The following is a 19,555-nucleotide window of genomic DNA, read 5'->3' as shown; positions in this document are numbered from 1 at the left end:
CTTTATCGAGTAATCTATCTCTCCGATCCGCGTCTATCTAATAAATTTAGTTAAGATTCCTATCTAGCTAAAGAATAATCTTTAGTATTAGTACTATAATCTTATTTATTACTTTATTAAAGATAGATCTCTCCTTAGGCTAGATTATCTAATATCGTTTATAATCTAGTAGGATATTATATATAACGAACTATATTCTCCCAAGAATTATATTATACTATCTAAGATTAGCTATAAGTATTAGGGCTTAACGTAAAACCCTTCTATCGACGATAAGAGAGAGAAAGATAATATATATAATAAGCGCTATAAGTTTTTTATTAAAACCCTTTACTAGATATTCCTTTAGTAACTATTCGACTCGGATTCTAAAACGCTTACCTAATAGTGGGATTATCGCTTTATTTATAAATATATAACTATTAGTTCCTATATTACCTAGAGTAGAAATATAAAAGGATTATTCGTTATATATTAATTATATATTAAAAACTAAACTATCTCTAGGGCTACTTACTAGCTTCTATAAGTTTAATAAATAAAGTAATATAGTATTACCGCTTAGGAGGGAGACTTATCCTAAGTATAAGCTTTTCCTTAGTTAGTATCTAATTTAAAAGCTTTAATCTCGTTAGTAATAGGTATAACTTTTATAGTAGTTATAGCTAAATTTACTTTCTTTTTTAGATATTTATAAGTTATATATCCTTACTTCTTATAGTAGAAGTATTATCCTTCCTTTATTAATATCTCTTACTTAGTAGTAGATATTAATCTAGTTATAATAGTATTTAATTCTTACTTAATACGGGTTCCCTAAGACTAAGTAGCTATAGTAGTTATAATACTTCTACTTCCGGTAGTTAAAATTCTAGTTCGGTTCGACTTAGCTTCCTATTATAGATTAATCTCGTACGATATACTCTAATAATACTAAGTAAAGATTTTAAATAGTATATTATCTAAGTTAACTACCTATATAACTTATCTTTAAAGGAGATAAAGAAGCTTTAAGTATAAATTACGCTTCCTATTTTCTTCTATAATAATAGCTTCCTCTACTAACTATATAAATTCCGTAAGGAAATTAGTAAAACTCTTCTTAGACTTTATCTTAAGCTTATAGTATATAGTATATACCTCTACTTATTAATTTAGGTTTATAAAAATACTTCGTAGATAGTTAATTATATTATTTACGTTAATATAAAGGTTTATAAAGTTAGTATTTATCTAAAGAGTAATATATAGCTAAGTCTTTCCTTTATAGTAACTCTATATATAGAGTTTATAGTAGATAGGTAAAGGGTAATAATCCGCGTTAGCTTCTAGTTTCTAATAGATAATAGTTTCCTAAGTCTTAAATCGGACTTCCTTTCTATTACTAAATATTAGAGTATTAGGTATCTTAGTAGTCTTATAAGTAGAAGTCTCTATAGTTAGTATACTCTACTATATATTAATAAAGTAAAAAGTAAAGTCTCCCCGTTTACGGATAGTAAGGTCTTTATAAATAATAGCTTTATCTCGTTCCTATACTACTTATTCTAAGCGGAGCTTTAAGTTAATCTTATTAGCTTAGAGGAAAGAAACTTTCTCTTTAAGTTATTTATATACCCTCGCTAGTTCTATAAAGCGATCCTTAGTAGAAGTCCTCTATAAATATATATATATAGAGGAACCTTCTCTAAGATCGCCTTCTTTTTCTTTAGTATCTTTAAGTCGGATCGTATTATTAATCGGGGTCGTTAGTTAAGGAATATTCTCCTCCTCGGGTTCTTTATTAGAGTTATTTATAGTAGCTTACTACTTACTACGATCTTCGGTTTATCGGGTACCTACTATCTTAATAAGTAGGTCTAGTTTTTAGTTAGGGTTTAGGATCTAATCGGGATTAAAGGTTAGTGCTAAGAGGCGGAAAGTAGGGATAAGGCGGAGCCGGGATTAATTATAATAATAATCCGTATAGCTATGCCGTCTTAAGAAATTAAAGAGTGGTCTTAGTATTATGTTACGAGCTAGATCTTTAATAAAAGAGTGCAATTCAACGAAAAATACTAAGATAGAGAAGGAAAGGAAAAGAGGAAAAGGAAACTCACTATCGCCGAGTTTTGGAGAGTCTTTGGGTTATAAACTTCACAAACCTCGGACCCACTCTGCGATAGCGACAGATACGTGACTCAGTTTCCTGTCCACGATCGTCACATAGCCCAATCATTTATAAAATCTATTACTAGCTCTTTAGTGGTTCCGGGTGTAGTGGAGTTAAATAGGGGTATAGCATCGGTAAGGGATAGCTCTAGCTCGGGGGCTTAAGGGGGCTTAATTTAGACGATTTCGGGGGGGGTCTATAGCTATAAAGAAGTAGAAAGGTATAAAAATAAAGTATAGATAGGAGCACTAGAGGTTAGGAGCGCGGTAGGCTAAGATCTATCGATTAAGTATATCTCCCAAAACAGAGGCTGTTTTGTGATCATATGACTAGTCAAACCCTATATCACCAAACCCCCTTTTTCGGTAGAAAAAAACTCTATTTTTGCACTAGAACTTGATCAAATCAGCATCTGGGAATAGCTTCATTTTTGTACTAAACCCCCTTTTCAGTAGGAAAAAACTCGATCAAATCAGTATCTAGGAATAGCTTCATTTTTGCACCAAACCCCCTTTTCAGTAGGAAAAAACTCGATCAAATTAGCATCTAGGAATAGCTTCATTTTTGCACTAAACCCCCTTTTCAGTAGGAAAAAACTCGATTAAATCAGCATCTGGGAATAGCTTCATTTTTGCATGATAGTATAGATGGCGTGTAAGATTCTACATTCGCGATAGGGTGCCCTAATAAGATTCGGGTACTGTCCGAAATACTAAGGGAGTACCATATTAAATACGATAGTCTATGAATAAATTATGGCCAGCGGGAAATATCCCAAAACGGGTTAGTCAATAGTGTGCCGGTAGTAAAAACAGTATGCCCGTAGTCGGTCTCTTTTTATTAAGAGACTAATATTATTTAGATACTATTCTTTTAGTCCTTTAGGTAATTCTATCTTAATAGGCTCTTTTAGTTTAGTATAAAGAAAAGCTATTATAATATTAATAGAGTATATATTCTAATCTTTAGAGATAGTAATTATAGTAAAGATTTTAAACGATATAGGTTTTATAATAATAGTATAGACCTTATAGAAATTAAGGTCCTTAATCTACTAAAAACTATAGATAACTAGCTAAGCTTTATAGGTTCTATTATACTTAATCTTAAGAGGCCGACTACGGGTATACTATTTTTACTACCGGCACACTATTAACTAAACTCTTTTTAGATATTTCCCGCTAGCTATAATCTATTTATAGGCTATCGTATTTAATATAGTACTCCCTTAGTATTTTGGATAGTACCCGAATCTTATCTAAGTACCCTATCGCGAATATAGAATCTTATACGCTATCTACACTATTATATAAAAATGAAGCTATTCCTAGATATTGATTTAATCGAGTTTTTTTCTACCGAAAAGGGGTTTAGTGCGAAAATAAGGCTATTCCTGGATACTAATTTAATTAAGTTTTTTCTTACTAAAAAAGGGGGTTTAGTGTAAAAATGAGGCTATTCCTAGATGCTGATTTAATCGAGTTTTTTCCTACTGAAAAAGGGGGTTTTATAATTACATGATTAGTTAAACCCTATATTACTAAGCCCCCTTTTTCGGTAGGAAAAAACTCTATTTTTATATAAGAACTCGATCAAATTAGTATCTAGGAATAGCTTCATTTTCGCACTAAACCCCTTTTCGGTAGGAAAAAACTCTATTTGTATAAGAACTCGATTAAATTAGTATCTAGGAATAGCTTTATTTTTACATAATAGTGTAGATAGCGTGTAAGATTCTATATTCGCGATAGGGTACCTAGATAAGATTCGGGTACTATCTAAACTACTAAGGGAGTACTATATTAAATACGATAGCCTATAAATAAATTATAGCTAGCGGGAAATATCCTAAAACGGGTTAGTTAATAGTGTGCCGGTAGTAAAAATAGTGTGCCCGTAGTCGGTCTCTAATCTTAAATACCTATCGTAATATTAGAGATCGATAATCTTTTTTTAATAATCGAGGGATATACCGTTATATACCGTTTTTAAGTTATCGAGCTAGTTCTTTATATACTACTACTAACTATTTATCTTTTTTAATATAAGATATAGCTTTCTTCTAGCTATTTAGTTTAAAGCCTACGTCCTTAGATATTAGGTTAGAGGGAGTATATTAATCTTCTTTAATTATTACTATAGTAAAAAGATTAATTAAGATATTAAGAGAACTCGCTAGATATTATAAGATATTTATATTAAAAAATAATCGACTAGCTAGGTTTTTAATATATACCTAACTAGGTTTCCTAAGTCTTATTAAATATAGTACCCTATCTTAACTAGACTTAGTCTATCGAGTCTTAGTCGGGGGGATAAAATTTAGATCGTCTATATCTTCTAAGAGAGTACCTAAATATAAAAAATCTATAATAAACTACTAGAAAGTAGTCTATAACTCTATAGGAGCCCTAACCCTACTTACGTTAAAGTAGGGACTATTTTCCTACTTTTATCTCCCTATACTACTATCTAGACTACCTACTATTTTATTATTCCTATTATTAAAAGGTAACTTAAAAGAATTAGGGTTCGGAAGGAGATTATTAAGGAAGATATCGAGAGAGATATTATAAGAGATATTATAGGAGGTATCGTATAATTAAATATTAGGCTCTAAGATATAAGGACTAGTAGTATCTAGTAAAGGACTTATTAGAGAATATAAACTAGCTTCTAGGTAGTCTTCTACTACTAGAAGAGATAATATAGAACTAATATAAATCTTAAAAGAATTAATAAATTATAGTATATTATTCTCTAAGAGATCCTTATTTTTCTATATTTTAGTATCTAATAGATCTTTAGTATCTAGTAGATTTTTATATTCGTTATAAATAAAGTTACTTAGAATATATTACTCTTAAGACTAAAATCTAGATTAAGATTAAGATTAACCTTAAGATAGTATCTATAGATTATAAGATAGTATAGATAGTATCTTTAGCGTTAGATTTTTATTAAAAATAATATTTTAAGAACGCTTAATCTTCTTAGTATATATATTATATAGTATATAATTATCTCCTTTATTATAAGTAATTAATCTCGCTTCCTTTATATATATATCTAGCTTTATAGGGCGTTTTTCCTTTAGAATTAAGAACTAATATTAATAACCGAGTATACGTAAATTACTAAGATTAGGCTTCTTCCTATAAAGGGTCTTATAAGGGGATATACTAATCTTTAAAGTAAAAGGTCGATTTATAGTATAGTTAATTCCCCTTAGTAGATAATCCTAAAGGTATTCTAGAAGCTAGCATTTAGATATAATAATAATAAGATATTTAATAAGATATTAATTTTTAATCGTAGTAATACTATTTAGCTATTTTATATAAGGCGGAGTAGGGTCCTAAATAATACTATTTTATAAGAGATATATACTTAAAGGCTAATACTCTAAGATATTATTACTATAAACCCTCTTAACTTAATAGCTAAATTAAGTTTAGATATAATTTTTTAGTTAAATAAACGTCTCTATTATCTACGACTAAGATTTAAGTAGAAAAAGCTAATAAAAGTATATAGCGTTATTAATAAAGATAATAAAGTATTTTTCTCTACTAGCGATCCGACGGCCGTAGGCCGTCGGATAATGGTTGCGGAGCGAAGCGACTAGGTCCGAGGTCATATAGACTAAATGTAAATTAAAGTGGTTACTACTATCCTCTATATAGCTTCTACTCTTTCTCTTTTAAAAGGTTAGTATTTCCTAGTTAAGAAATCTAAATTATACCCTCTATCCGGAGGGGGTTCCGCGCTAGGTATAGTACGACTTAGCCCGCTATCCTTACTCTTAGTAGATCACGTGATCCGATACACCCTAACCCGCTCTCCCTTACTCTAAGTGGATCACGTGACCTTCGAACTTTAAGATATTATACTCTTTTCGGATTAGGCCTAATAGATATCACCTAACATTATTTGCTATAGATTTAGGACCCATTAGAAGGGTCTAGTCACGTGACATACGAAGCCTATAATTTAATTGCGGAGCGAAGCGAAGCAATTATATAATATAATTAAGATTAGACTTTAGATATTAATATATAAATATTCGCCTAGCTTAGATCTAATAGATCTTTCTTTTCTATAACCCTTACTTTTTATATATAGAGTATAGGGAAAAGTAACGTTAGTACTTTTCTTTAATTTAATATCTTTAGTATAGGTCTATATCTTATTATTGAAAGAGAAAGTATTTCTACCTTTTTTATAATTTCCGCTAGACTTCTTATTCTTAGAAGTATTCTTAGTAATAGCCTTCTTAAACTAATATAGCTTAAGTATTTAAGAAGGTATATTATTTATCGAAGTAATATTACGAAGCGCCTCTTTAAACTTCTTTATAAAGTCCGAGGGATATCTATTTTTATACCGTAGGTTAACCTACTTCGAATAGTAGGTATAGGCTTATTAATAAGACTTTATAGTATAGTCGGACCGCAAAAGTTTCTGCGGACCCGCCCGACCATAAATATATATATATCCAACCTACATATCTAAAATATTTACTACCTTAGTAATTATAATGGTAAAATTTCATAAAAATATGTATTTTATAGGGAATTGATAGGTTTATCAAATATATATAGGGGAATACTACCACCACCCCCCCCCTCGGATAAGGCCACCCCCCCTTGGATCTGACCACCCCCCTCTAACCCGATTTAGTAGAAATCCTAACTGCCTTTCTCACCGCCTTTATCTTTGATTGACCGCTTTCGTTAGTCATTTATAGTAATACTAACGGTGCCTCTATTTACTATATAAAACCACCACTAAATGTAAGTACCCCTTATATAACTATATAAAAATTAATTTCGATATCAATTTTATATCTTCTAACCTTAGGGACTACCTCTCTCTCTATTAACTTCTACTTCTTTTCTCCTTTATATCTCCTCTACTCACTATAGGGATTTAATATATAATGAGCACTTATATACGAATAAAACTTTAGTTATATAAGAATTAGTATCTTTTTCTAATATTAAAGGTATGTTTTTTACTATATAAATTAATATTTAAAGAAATAGATATTTAGGTAGTAGAAAACGCGGTAGAAAAAAAAGGTTTCTACCAGAATGTTTAGTTAGACACCCAAAAAATTAGGTAGGGGGGTGGTCAGATCTAAGGGGGGGGTGGCCTCATCCGAGGGGGGGGGTGGTAGTAGTATTCCCCTAACTATAATAGATTCTCGATTTATAACTAATCTATTAAAAAGCTTTTTCCGAGGCTTTATTATAATAATCTATTAATTATATCCGACTCTAATTTAGAACCTAGTTTTATCGAAATTATAGATATCTTTAGATTAGATAGTATACTTAGTAATAACCTTTTTATAGTCGTTAAACTAATATTATACTACCGATTTATCTATTACTTTTCGATATTCGATATTAATTACGCGTTTCCGATAATAGTAATATTAAAGGTTTCGTTAAAGAAAGCGTTTTACCTAATACCCGCTAACTTAGGGGGGCTAGATTATAGGATCGGTATATATAGATATAAGAATAGAATTAGTAGATTTTTTAATCTACTAAGATTTTAGTAGAATACCTACTTTATTAAGGGTTTCGATAAACCTTTTTAAAGTAGCTTCTTACTTATTATTCAGTTTCCGACTATTTAGTGTCCGAGAAAATAATAAATTTCCACTAAAGAAGCGACGCCGGAGGGTTCTTTTAGGAACCACGAACTCTCGCGTAGTTTCGCGAAATCGGGGTTTTTCTTATTGGTTTAAGACGTCGATAGCCTTTTCTAGTTAATCCTTAATAAGTCGAGAGTTACGCGGCATTTTTAGGATGGAAAAATAATAAAAATTAGAAGGGAGTTATAAAAGTGCTAGTTTTTGATAAATAGGGGGGTTTTGATAGCTAGGCGGAGGACCCTCGTTAGCGAGGGTCCGTAATTTTGGGAAAAAATTTTAGGGGCCGGTTAATCTTTAGTATATCATTTATATTATATATAATCTAATAATAGTTTTATTAAACCTTTATATTCTAAGCTAAGTTCTATTTAAACTTACTTTTCTAACTAAAGTTAGTTTATAGCTATTAATCTACCTATTTAGTATATATTATTTAGTTATAAAGGATAAATACTTTCTTTTAATCTAAACTAATATATTAAAGGGAAGATAGAATTAGAGATAGTTTAATCAGATATCTAAAGCTTTTATTAATTATAAAATAGGTTAAGAAGGGAGTAAGTAGTTAAACTAATAGATATAAGATATTATTAGCCTCTTCCTTATAAAAGAATAATACGAAATTAGATTATTAGCTTTAAGATATAATTTAATTATACTAAATAGGATAAGGGTATAGCGAAGGAAGTAAAAGAGAGAGATTATAACTTATAATTAAGAATAGTAGGTAGAGATTAAGGGTAATAGATTAAATAGACTAGGATATTAGTTTTATATTAATTAGCTTATAGAGTATAAAGTAAGTAGGTATTTACATAAAATCTAATTCCTATATTAATTTAGAAAATCACTTAAGAATTTTCTACCTTAAATACTTAGTCTTAACTAAATACTTTGGAATTAGGGGATTATTAAGTAAATATAATAATATCTAGGCACTAATAATATTTATTTTTACTAGAAACTACTTTTTAATAAAGAAGATTTATAAAATTAGACTAATTTACTATTATTCTACTTATTTCTTTAGTATCAGGAAGTCTATACTAAAACTATATATTATAAATATATATTTCTACTACTTAAACATATAAGTTTTCTAACCCTATTAATTATAGTATTATTTTATAAGAAATTTTATATTCTATTAAGTAATTAATATATTACTACAGGGCTTCCAAGAAACAAACGTAGTTCTCCACTATTATTCTGCCAGCAATTTGTCATTTATCGCTGTATTGAATTGTAAGATTTTATACTGTACAGCCCGTCCATATTTCTCAATCACTTCTTGTACCCGCCGCGGTATTGAACATAATAGGCTTTCTAGAATACTAAATGGTAACATGTCCCATCCTTGTTGTATATTACATATTAGATTATGATTTCGAGAATCAGAGGGGCATCGGTCCGATACATATTCTTTCAGCCAGTTCCAGAGGTTCTCCTGTAATGTATAGTAATAACAGGGGGCGGTGTATAATTTAATTGATAGGCGGTGAAAAAGAACTACGTTTGTTTCTTGGAAGCCCTGTAGACCTTAAATACTAATAAATAAGGATATTTTATCAAGTTTAACTTACTATATTACTAAATATTAAAGTCTTTCTCAATATAACTAAAACAAGGAAGAATTATAATGGTTAATTTAGATAAGTAAGGCACTTTATATAGAGAATTATATAAAAGTTAGGTCTAATTAGGTTTTTATTAGGTTATCCGGTGAACCTAACGTTAGGTCCGGTATAGGCCCGGGTCGGGATATTCGACCCAATTCCGGTGCGTGCGGAAGTCTACATTGGGGTGAGTCCTTCAGTTTTTCGCCCTTTGTGGCGGAGAGAATTATTGATGCTTCCATTGTTAGGGTTGGGTGCTGTATAGCCTTAGGGGGCTATTATGCAGCTTCGGAGGTTGCTGTGCAGCTTCAGGCGCTGATAGGCGCTATATCTTGTGAATAGTAGCCTTATTTCGTGCGAACCGGGCTCATAACTGTCAACTGACGTGGTATTCAGTATAATAGGGTCCAATCAATGATGTTGAAATCTAAAGATTATACATCGGAAAGTCAGGTTGTAAAAAATGAACCTTTTCGCTGACTAATACCCGCTCGAGCTTCTTCGAAGGCCGCAGACTATGCGGCCAAATCGACTTGTCTCTGTATTTCTGTATCCACTATTCTAGCAGGAAATATGACTTTCTGACTAATCTCACAGATACTGGATAAACTAAACTTCCGGTATGCCGATCTCTTGCTCCGACATCTCAACAGGGCGGGTCCGTAGAAACTTTCGCGGTCCGACTGTATTTATTAAGGAATAGGCCCCTAATAGGCTCCTACGATAGGCTATGGGCATAAAAAAAAGCCCAAAGCCTATGCGGAAGCCTAGTCCTGACACTCTCTTATCCGCGGAGTTTGACCCTAATAATAATCTAGATAATATACGAAAGATGACAGAAACGAAGCTTAAAATCCTATAGAGATAATAAATGACTTATCGAAAGACTGTATTCTACACTTGAATCTCTGCAAAAATTCCTAGCCACCGAAGAGACCCGGTGTTGTTATAGCGCCTAGAAGAAACCGATCCGATCGGCCCCGTAAGTCACGCTATCAGAAATGTCAAGTTTTAGATTCCCATGATTCTTTCACTGACATTATTTCAAGAACCAGAGGAGTATTCAACAAAACTCCTTTAGCTGCCTCATCACCTGCAGCTGCTTTACTCAAGCCCTGACCTGAACCTAGATACCGTTTGACCCATCCCCACCCAGTCAGATATAAAGCAATGGAAAAAGTCTGTGTGCCACCTTTCTGCTGGGTCGATGGACGCTCCTCGATGTACTCAAGTTTGACATTTTTCCCCATGATCTTCTTAGCAAGTGTCTCCTTGGAGCGCAATTCTCCTTTCTGGTGCCCCAGGTCCTTAATTATCGGCATCCACAGGTCCACCAACCACTGCTCGGCTCTCTCATAGCCACAAACAGGATCGGAGAGTATGATTGCAGCCACGTAGGCTTCGAAAACATCACCCTTGATTTTGGTCCAGCGCTTGGACGGGGTATTGTAGGTTGATGGTACCGAAACCTTAGAGTCAAAACCACAGATTTCTGTGAAGCCGGAGAGAGTCTCGTTCTTGACGAGAATCTCCCGAATCTGTGATATCCGACCTGCCGGTAAGTCTGGAAAGCGTTCCCAGACGAGCTTGGTTGCCATCAGTTCAATGTATGCGTCGCCTAGAATCTCAAGCCGGTCGTAGCTCGCGTTGTTGTTCTTGTTGTTGCTAAGAGCTGGGTGGGTAAAAACGGCGAATTCTAGCTTATCATCCATGATAGGGGGTACCAAAGGGCTAGATGATCCCTTGGGCTCCTTTGAACTGCTGTTTGAGTGGTGTGGTTTTGGGAGTTCATCAGCCATAGGGGATTCTGTGGAAAGCCGTGGGTTTTTTGCCCCATGAAATATGTCATTTAATCTCGAAATTGCCTTCGCGAGTTCTGGCTCAGCGCTCGTGAGACCGGGATTGGTCGATATCTCCCGGACAATACTTTGTAAGAGAAGGAGACGAGAATTGTTGCAGGCCTTGGCCATACTGCGACTAACATCAGCGGATGATCTAGTATTCGATGGATCATCTGAGGGTTGGACCTTCATATTATGGGTCAGCAATGTACTTGAGCCAAGCGCAAAGTGCGTGGTGTGACAAGAACGAGATGTAGATGCACTCACCCTGGGCCGCTTTTGTGACTTGGGCGTGACATCTGAACTCAAGACAGATGCCGATCTTTTCGAATTCATCACTAATCCTTTTAGAGCGCCCACATCTGCCGCCTCTTTGTCTCGAGGCATTTCAATTGATGGATCCAGCTTTAAGTCCGGTCCAGTCCCATCGAGCTCTTTTCTGCCTCCAAGCTTGAAGGTAAGATAATGGATGCACGTAGGCGGTATCCATACTCGGAGATCACATGACTACATGGGCAAACTTGATCTGGTTCCAGATATTTCTCGACCCTCGTTTACCTTCGTTTCGTGCGCTGCTGTGACAGTTGCTCTAGTTATTTCTGGATTACTGAACACGGAAAATGGCGCAAACTCGCATATTGGATCTAGTGAAGGTCCGACAACCCTTCTCATTGCACCCCTGGCAATTGCTAATCAGCAAATCTCTAGACCCAATGCCGCATATTCTCCCTTAATTTTAACCCACAGCGCCTTCGGCTCGGAAATAAGGTCTTGAGACAGCGACTGCGGGGACCGGCGCTTGCAGCCTGGTATCCTAAGAAGACCGTGTCATTCCGAGATTTGCAAAATACATATAAACCGCTTGGATTGACAACATTTGACGAAGCTGAAGACGATAGAGAGGAGGCTATTCAGATGTAAGCACTCATCTTTTATACCAGATGTCGTCGGTTTCCAACTCTAACCTGCTACATAGTGCCAAACTACGAGGGAAGGGCCGACCCAAGAAGAAACGAACTGCTGCAGGTAATTCGCCCTCCACTTGATTGCTCTCTATTTGTTTTAATCTAAAATACCCCAGAATCGAGATCCGCAAAGAAGAAGAAATAATCTCCTACCAAACTTGGCTTTGCTGAGATATTACTCCATCAACATCAGCAAACATTACGTATCACCGATCCACCTCAACTTTCTATGCCCTGGCTGCATCATGGGCCCCGGCCGTGGGTTTGTTTGGTATTTGATTTGTTATTTGAACTTTCGCCGATAATCTAGCCATCAGATTCGACAGCTCTTTTTCTAAATTTTGTACAATACTATCATTTTTTGCTCTCTTTGATTTTCCTCCTTTTTTTTTACAAAAAAAAAAACGCTTAGATGGGAAACTCTGCCCGCAATTTTTCATTGAAGAGTCTTACCAATCCTTTTCCTGTAAATGTAAATGTGTAGCTAAAGCCTAGATGTATGATGTTGTGCACTCCGGATAGATTGCCTAGAAAGCTTGCCTAGGTGGGCGGTAAGGGGGCCCTAGGTTGTCGCACGTGATGGCAATTGAAATGCAATCTATTGTTGGTTTTATTTTACATCCCGAGCTCATCAAGTCTATTCCTCCTCGCGCTTGACCCAACTTGTTAATGCAACATCGCACTTTCCACCCCCCGACTTGGACAAAATTTCCAACTTGACATAGCACTGTATCAGCGCCTGTAAGCCTCCCCGTTCACCATGAAAATGGGCAAAAATCAGCTCAGAAGAGCAAAGAAAAAGGCCCAAAAAGCAGAGGTAAGGCAGTCATGCCCATTTATTTTTCAGCCAAAGATATTCAATCACTGACAGCAACTTATAGAACAACGGTCCCCACATTGACGAAAAGGCGTCACTGCAAACGTTGCCACCGCCAGTGGTCACTTCTCAAGATGCATTGGCTGAAACCGACACCGATCTCTTTCCCGAACCAAATGATCCGCTTTGGGAAATGTACAAGGGAGTTGCTGGAAAGTTTGATGACACGGGGGTTGAGAATCTGCCAACCAAGGAGTCTGATAAACCTGAGGTCTTTTTCGATGATGGCGACGAAATACCCGACGAGGAGCAAGAAAGCGAACCAAAGATCTCCAAAAAGAAACGAAAAGCGATGAACAAGTTGTCAGTTGCCGAGCTCAAAGCAATGGTCCGAAAGCCTGAAATTGTTGAATGGACCGATACATCCGCCCCTGATCCCCGACTACTCATTCACATTAAAGCTCATCGGAATGTGGTTCCAGTTCCCTCTCACTGGTCGCTCAAACGGGAATATCTCTCATCTAAACGTGGTGTAGAGAAGGCGCCCTTTGCTTTACCAAAATTCATACAGGAGACGGGCATATCTGAAATGCGCGACGCTGCTTTAGAGAAGCAGGAACAGGCGAGTTTGAAACAGAAGCAAAGGGAACGAGTGCAACCAAAGATGGGAAAACTGGACATTGACTACCAGAAGCTTTACGAGGCATTCTTTCGCTTCCAAACCAAACCAGAGTTGACTCGCTACGGTGAGATCTACTACGAGGGCAAAGAATATGAAACAAATCTCAAACATCTCCGACCCGGAGAGCTGAGCGACGAGCTAATGGATGCTCTTGGTATGTCATCAGGAGGCCCTACCCCGTGGCTCGTCAACCAGCAACGATTTGGTCCCCCGTCTTCCTATCCAGCATTGAAAGTCCCCGGTCTTAATGCGCCTCCCCCGCCAGGTGCCACGTGGGGTTACCACCCCGGGGGATATGGCAAGCCACCCGTTGATGAACATAATCGTCCACTGTATGGCGGTGATATCTTTGGTGTTTTACAACCACAGCAACACGCTCAGCAAGGAGAGCCGGTCGAAAAAGACCTCTGGGGAGAATTGCAGGAATCAGATGAGTCTGAAGCGGAGAGTGAAGAAGAAGAGGATGGCCATGATGACGACGATGAACAGGATACCGATGAGGATAGCCATGGCGGTGGTGTTCATTCGCCTAGTGGCCGGGAACTCCCAAGTGGAATGGATTCAACAATGCCATCTGAGTTCGTTGGCGCTGAGGATGTCTCTGGGGAGTTTGACGTGCGCAAGCATCATCGCGGTATTGATACAGAGGAGTCTGTTCACCCTCGGAGTGCTTATCAGGTGATACCTGAGAAATCAACCAATGTTGAAGGCTTTTTTGGGGGCGATAGGGCATACGATCTTAGTGTCTCCTCGAGCAAACCCCCTATTCTCGGTGCCGATGATCAGACCCGGAAACGCAAAAAGCCTGGGGATGTTGAAGTGTCAGTCGACTTGGATGAAATTCAATCTGGCGACGGTCTTAGCAAAGAGAACCTTCGGACCATGTACGAGTCGCAGAGGCAGCAGCAGAACCCACCCAGTTGGGGTTTCCAGGAGGACTTGAGTGACATGATTGCACAGGAAAGTCGCAAAAGGTTGCGAAAGGAAGAAGAAAGACGAGGCAAGGCATAAATGCTTCCTCCGATTCTATGTCCACATGTTTCTCCCACATGTTATTTGCCTCTACTTTTTCTCTTTCCTCCTCATGAGCATTGGAGTTTGGCTGCTTTTGTGTGTAAGGTAGGTAGGGTCAGTCAGTTCTTGCTTTTCAGATCATCAATGAAACCTCGAAGTTATAATCATGCCAAGCGCGTAACATTACTCCTGTATATTGGTGCACCCTCAATGGCTAGAGTATCATGCTTTTTGGTAATTTGTGAGATCAAGTATGGACATTAGGTAGGTGACTTTCATGGCACTCCAACACAAGGTACAATTTCTATACCTTAACGTTTCTCAATCTTCTAGGTCGCTCAAGGAGATATAATACTCTTAGTATTAATTTATATGTGATTTTTGATCAATCTGCTATTGTAAACATTCGAACTGATTTGGCCTTCAACATCAGAAGCAGTTAACAAACGACATGGGTAACCTTTGGAAACTTGAGTGTACTGTTTCCTTTAGTGTAGACAATGCAACCAGATTAATCGAGCTTTTTTCATTATACACAAAAGACCTAAAACAGATTATTCTAGTCGTTAGGGAGTTAAGAAAAATGTGTGTTATTGACTTTCATGTGTCGTGTACCGTTTGTACCAGCGTGCCATATGAAAGCTACCTACTCCTAAAAATATGATACTCCACAGCGCATCAAACTATGAAATTAGTGCTCGTCGCTTGTAGTTTGCCCTCTAGATGAATTCTAGAATTGTAAATTCTTGATCCATGTTCCATTTAGAGGTATGTTCTAGGCCCAATCTGGTACAAAGAATACTTGCCTCATGTAGTAAGGTCGCTTCCAAAACAGGTTTAGCTCATATCCTATCTATCACCCTGGGGTCCGTGGACAATCCAACCCTTCAACCTTACCTACATGTAGGTACTTCCCTCGGAAACTAGAAAAAATAGCACTGGATAATTGTGTGCTCCTGTCCATTGTCTTACATTTATAACCTGGGGAGATTTGACCTCATTCCCCCCCCCCATACTTTCTCCTTTGGACTTAGCCAGAATGGACTGGGATCGCAGAAGGTCTGTAGGCGCAAACATGCACGTCCGAGAATTGTCTAACATTTCCTTCGCAGATTTGAGGATCGAAGAGGCGGAGAGAGTTATCGTCCAGCTGAAAGAATTGGCCGTTCCCCTTCCCGTGGATATGATATTCGTCACCGGCATTCACCACCAAGAACCCGAAGCCCTCCTCGACAACGAGCCGACACATGGGTGCCATCATCGAATAGAGGATATGGAAGGGCGCGCAGCCGGTCCCCGCCACCCTTTAGGCGTCGATCACGCACTCCTCCGGCGAGAAATTTTGGTCCAACACCGTACGAACGAAGACGATCCCCACCAAGAAGATTTTCGCCTAGAAGAGATGAAAGGATCAGGTCGCCGCCCCCTCCCCAAACCTGGCGCTCAAAATCTCCCTACAGTGATGGTAGGTCACGCGACGCATCCCGCGCTCGTAAAAGCCCACGAAGAACTCGCGACACGACTCCTAGCAGCCAGGTCTTTCGGTCGCTGAGACGAGATGGTCATGGAGTTTCGACCATTGATAAGCCTCCCGGGGATCCTTCACCAGTGATACAGCCAGAGATATTGCAGCCAAAAAGTCCATCCCATCCCTCTCACCGAGATCATCTGCGTGATGAGATAAAAAAAGATCCAAGTTCATCGCCATCAAGGCACGCTCCACCCACACAAACATCGGGCTCACAACCCGTGGCGATATCTCGGTGCTCGCCTCCACCCACAGAAAAGTTTCTAGTTTCCCACAGAGTTCGCAGCCGGTCGCCGGTTCACTCTTCGGTACCCATCGCACGTTTGTCAAAACTCCCAGTCCCATCTCCGAGCCGGGATCACAGCTATGATATGGAGCCTTCTCGGCCTCAAAGGAGGCTAGAGCACGAAGATCGAGTATCTTTCGGTGGCCATTCATCTTTCTTGATTCCAGAAAAGGGGCTATCCGACCCTCAGACAAGCGGGGCCAGAATTGGTGGCAATATTCCAACTCAGCCGAAAAACCATGGGGCTTGCCCGCTGCCGCCATCAGGACCTTACCAGGGATCGAGACCACCATCTAATCACCATCACGGTGCTCAGAATGTCTCTTTACTAGCAGCACCGACACGCCCTCGCCGCGGACCTGGCCCACGAGAATCTTGGATGGGGACTCCCCCGGCACGCCGCGGACTGCTTGCAACTTCACAAGTCCCACCAGCAGGCCCTCGTGCTTCTTTCTCATCTCCTATATCGAGTAGCGGTTACCGACATCCAACTTCCCGGCAACTTAGTACTCCGTCTATAAATCAGCCCTTGGCTCAGAAGGGGACAAATCATCTTGCAGGGCTTTGTACTGTCATATTGGAAGGCCGGAGTCTTCCATCTCTTCTGGATCCTGCTGCGGAGAAGCGGCTTATTCAACTTGATGTGGACAAAGAGAAACTCCTGGAGCAAATGGCGGAGACACAACGATCTAAGCGAGCGGGGCTTCGGGATTGGGACAAACTTGATCGTGAAAGCTCAATCTGTGCTCTCAAGAGCGAGCTGGCTGAGGGTCATCTTCAGCGAATGGCCGATGAGAGCATTGGATCTGCAACTTTGTTTTAAAGAGATGAATGTAGCCAACGTTAGGTTCTTCTCGCAGTCGGTGGTTGATTGCCAGCCCTTAATCTTGTTTGACATACCTGCACCGACTCACTAAGGTAGTTTGTATCAATATGATGACTTGACGACATTCCGGGCTATAGCCTAGGTACATAGTACTACCCCGATATGCACTCCGTACAGAGTATATGTAATCAGTATGTACCTATATAATACATATGTTCGTACATGTATTCAGATACAAATGTATATACGTATAGAAAGGTATGTAGGGCCATTATCTTTTCAGTGGGTTAGAATTATTGATCGTGGGATCCTCTACACATCTATATATGTAGCATATATACATGTTTCAATAGCTATAAGCCTACATACACTACATGTAGATGGATTGAAAAGTACAATAGTTTAAGGTTTAGATAAGATAATCTATACCTAACATAGGCACCTGGACCATACTCTACATCATGTGAATAAATATAACTATAGATTGTGTATGATCGATGTATAGCCTTGATATCAATTGTACGCCTAGATATTAAATTGCTCATTAGAGATAATGAAATTCAAGGTACGTCTCAGGTACGTGCATCGTACCAAGGTACATATCGCCAGTCATTCTGCGGTATATCGGTAGGTACCTGTAAGTACCGTACACGTCGCGTACATACATAAGTGATCTGCAAGTAATTTAAGTTTCCCTTCCATTTGCCTTCGTGTCAACAACTCAGGTGTTTGTTCCTGATCATCCAACGCGCTTGTCCTTTTTCTTTCACTCGTTTTTCTCTTCTCCTGGTCCAATCTGCAACCTACACACCTTGCACATCCTCCTACCTCTCGACACAATGAATCTTTTTAGGTTATTAGGTACAACACCAAGTCACACACCTTACTGCAACCTACTAACATGACAATATAGGCGACTTCTCTCATTTAGCGTCGATCCTTATGCTGTTGCAAAAGATGAAGACATCAAGCGTATGTTCCTCTATTGTCAAGGTCATTTGCGTCTTGCGACTAACAGGCAGTGCAGAGTTGCTCTGGGTTATCATTTAAGTCGCAGGTGCTATACCTCCTTGTTTTTGTCACTCGGTATCTTGGTAGGTTTTTGATGTCACTGTCAGCTCCTATAGTCCATCATAATCGCTCATGCTCCTTAGATCTGTTCTGGACATTCACAGAGTCCCTCTACCTCACCATATTCAAGCTTCTGTTTATCGGTTCCTCGGCCTACGTCATCTATCTTATGCTTAATGACTATAAACCTACGCGTGATCCCAACATTGATACTTTCAAGGTTCAATACCTCCTTGGAATCAGCGCGGTGCTTGCAATTCTCTTTCCTCGTGATTATCGCATCTCTGAAGTCAGTAGCACAATGGTGGGAGAGATAAAAAGCCCAGGACTGACGTGATCTAGATCCTCTGGACTTTTTCTATTTGGTTGGAGTCAGTTGCAATTTTACCCCAATTATTCATGCTTCAACGTACGGGAGAAGCAGACGCTATCACTACCCACTATCTGTTTGCCCTGGGACTTTACAGGGGACTCTATATCCCGAACTGGATCTTCCGCTACCTCACCGAAGCCTCCTTCCAACGTTCCTTCCAGCCTGTGACTGTTATTGCTGGCATCGTCCAGACATTGCTCTACTCCGATTTCTTCTACATTTACTACAACAAGTGAGCTTGATCATATTCCAAAATCGGCTATCTGCTGATACTGACATCCCACGCTCTATTTAGGGTTTTGAAAGGCAAGAAGTTCTCGCTTCCCGTCTAAAACATCCCCTTCATGCTGCGTGGACCGAGGAATTGATGATATCTCGGATCCGTCCTCCCCTCCAGACCTCATGCGACACGGAGTTATGGGATCCACTAGTTCATTATATTTGCCAGGGCGCTCTGAATATCCAGTCATCTCGAGCAGAGGGCATCCGCCTTGAGCTCACCCAAAGTGCACTGAGCCCGATATTTTCAGGGACCTGTTGACTACGAGTTAATGTTTTCATGTCAATTTCTTATGCATTTCAAAATTGAGTAAGATGAGACTTGAATCTGGTGCAAGACAACCGATTACGAGGGTTGCCACTCAACCCTGATCGATGGATTCTGTGGCAATCTGCCGGGCGACACGACAATGTCACGTGGAGTTGTTGATTATCTT

General features: G+C 38.4%; 6 protein-coding genes across 6 annotated transcripts; 5 read left to right on the top strand and 1 right to left on the bottom strand.

Annotated features, from left to right (window-relative positions):
• Positions 1–10,440: 10,440 nt before the first annotated feature.
• N7457_001043 (ribonuclease III) lies at positions 10,441–11,664 on the bottom strand (the record flags this gene model as incomplete). The annotated part of the gene is made up of 2 exons (XM_057172089.1): positions 10,441–11,463; positions 11,545–11,664. 2 exons carry the CDS (start codon positions 11,662–11,664, stop codon positions 10,441–10,443), a joined length of 1,143 nt encoding a protein of 380 aa, XP_057035992.1.
• Positions 11,665–11,897: 233 nt separating this feature from the next.
• Positions 11,898–12,323, top strand: N7457_001042 (mitochondrial 37S ribosomal protein mS33; the record flags this gene model as incomplete). The annotated part of the gene is made up of 3 exons (XM_057172088.1): positions 11,898–11,930; positions 11,986–12,194; positions 12,254–12,323. 3 exons carry the CDS (start codon positions 11,898–11,900, stop codon positions 12,321–12,323), a joined length of 312 nt encoding a protein of 103 aa, XP_057035991.1.
• A 679-nt stretch (positions 12,324–13,002) lies between these two features.
• N7457_001041 (U2 snRNP complex subunit CUS1) lies at positions 13,003–14,752 on the top strand (the record flags this gene model as incomplete). The annotated part of the gene is made up of 2 exons (XM_057172087.1): positions 13,003–13,059; positions 13,124–14,752. The coding sequence occupies 2 exons, from the start codon at positions 13,003–13,005 to the stop codon at positions 14,750–14,752; spliced, it is 1,686 nt and encodes a 561-aa protein (XP_057035990.1).
• A 1,078-nt stretch (positions 14,753–15,830) lies between these two features.
• N7457_001040 (uncharacterized protein) lies at positions 15,831–16,307 on the top strand (the record flags this gene model as incomplete). The annotated part of the gene is made up of 1 exon (XM_057172086.1): positions 15,831–16,307. One exon carries the CDS (start codon positions 15,831–15,833, stop codon positions 16,305–16,307), a length of 477 nt encoding a protein of 158 aa, XP_057035989.1.
• A 347-nt stretch (positions 16,308–16,654) lies between these two features.
• N7457_001039 (uncharacterized protein) lies at positions 16,655–17,392 on the top strand (the record flags this gene model as incomplete). The annotated part of the gene is made up of 1 exon (XM_057172085.1): positions 16,655–17,392. One exon carries the CDS (start codon positions 16,655–16,657, stop codon positions 17,390–17,392), a length of 738 nt encoding a protein of 245 aa, XP_057035988.1.
• Positions 17,393–18,234: 842 nt separating this feature from the next.
• N7457_001038 (ER lumen protein-retaining receptor) lies at positions 18,235–19,171 on the top strand (the record flags this gene model as incomplete). The annotated part of the gene is made up of 6 exons (XM_057172084.1): positions 18,235–18,248; positions 18,309–18,367; positions 18,418–18,489; positions 18,550–18,755; positions 18,809–19,071; positions 19,135–19,171. 6 exons carry the CDS (start codon positions 18,235–18,237, stop codon positions 19,169–19,171), a joined length of 651 nt encoding a protein of 216 aa, XP_057035987.1.
• Positions 19,172–19,555: the final 384 nt, after the last annotated feature.

This window comes from Penicillium paradoxum (genome assembly GCF_028828445.1).
Source record: "Penicillium paradoxum strain IBT 22861 chromosome Unknown utg000002l_segment0_segment0, whole genome shotgun sequence".
NCBI lineage: Eukaryota > Fungi > Ascomycota > Eurotiomycetes > Eurotiales > Aspergillaceae > Penicillium > Penicillium paradoxum.
Note: the sequence above shows the minus strand (reverse complement) of the source record. Positions and strands in the feature narration are given on the sequence as shown.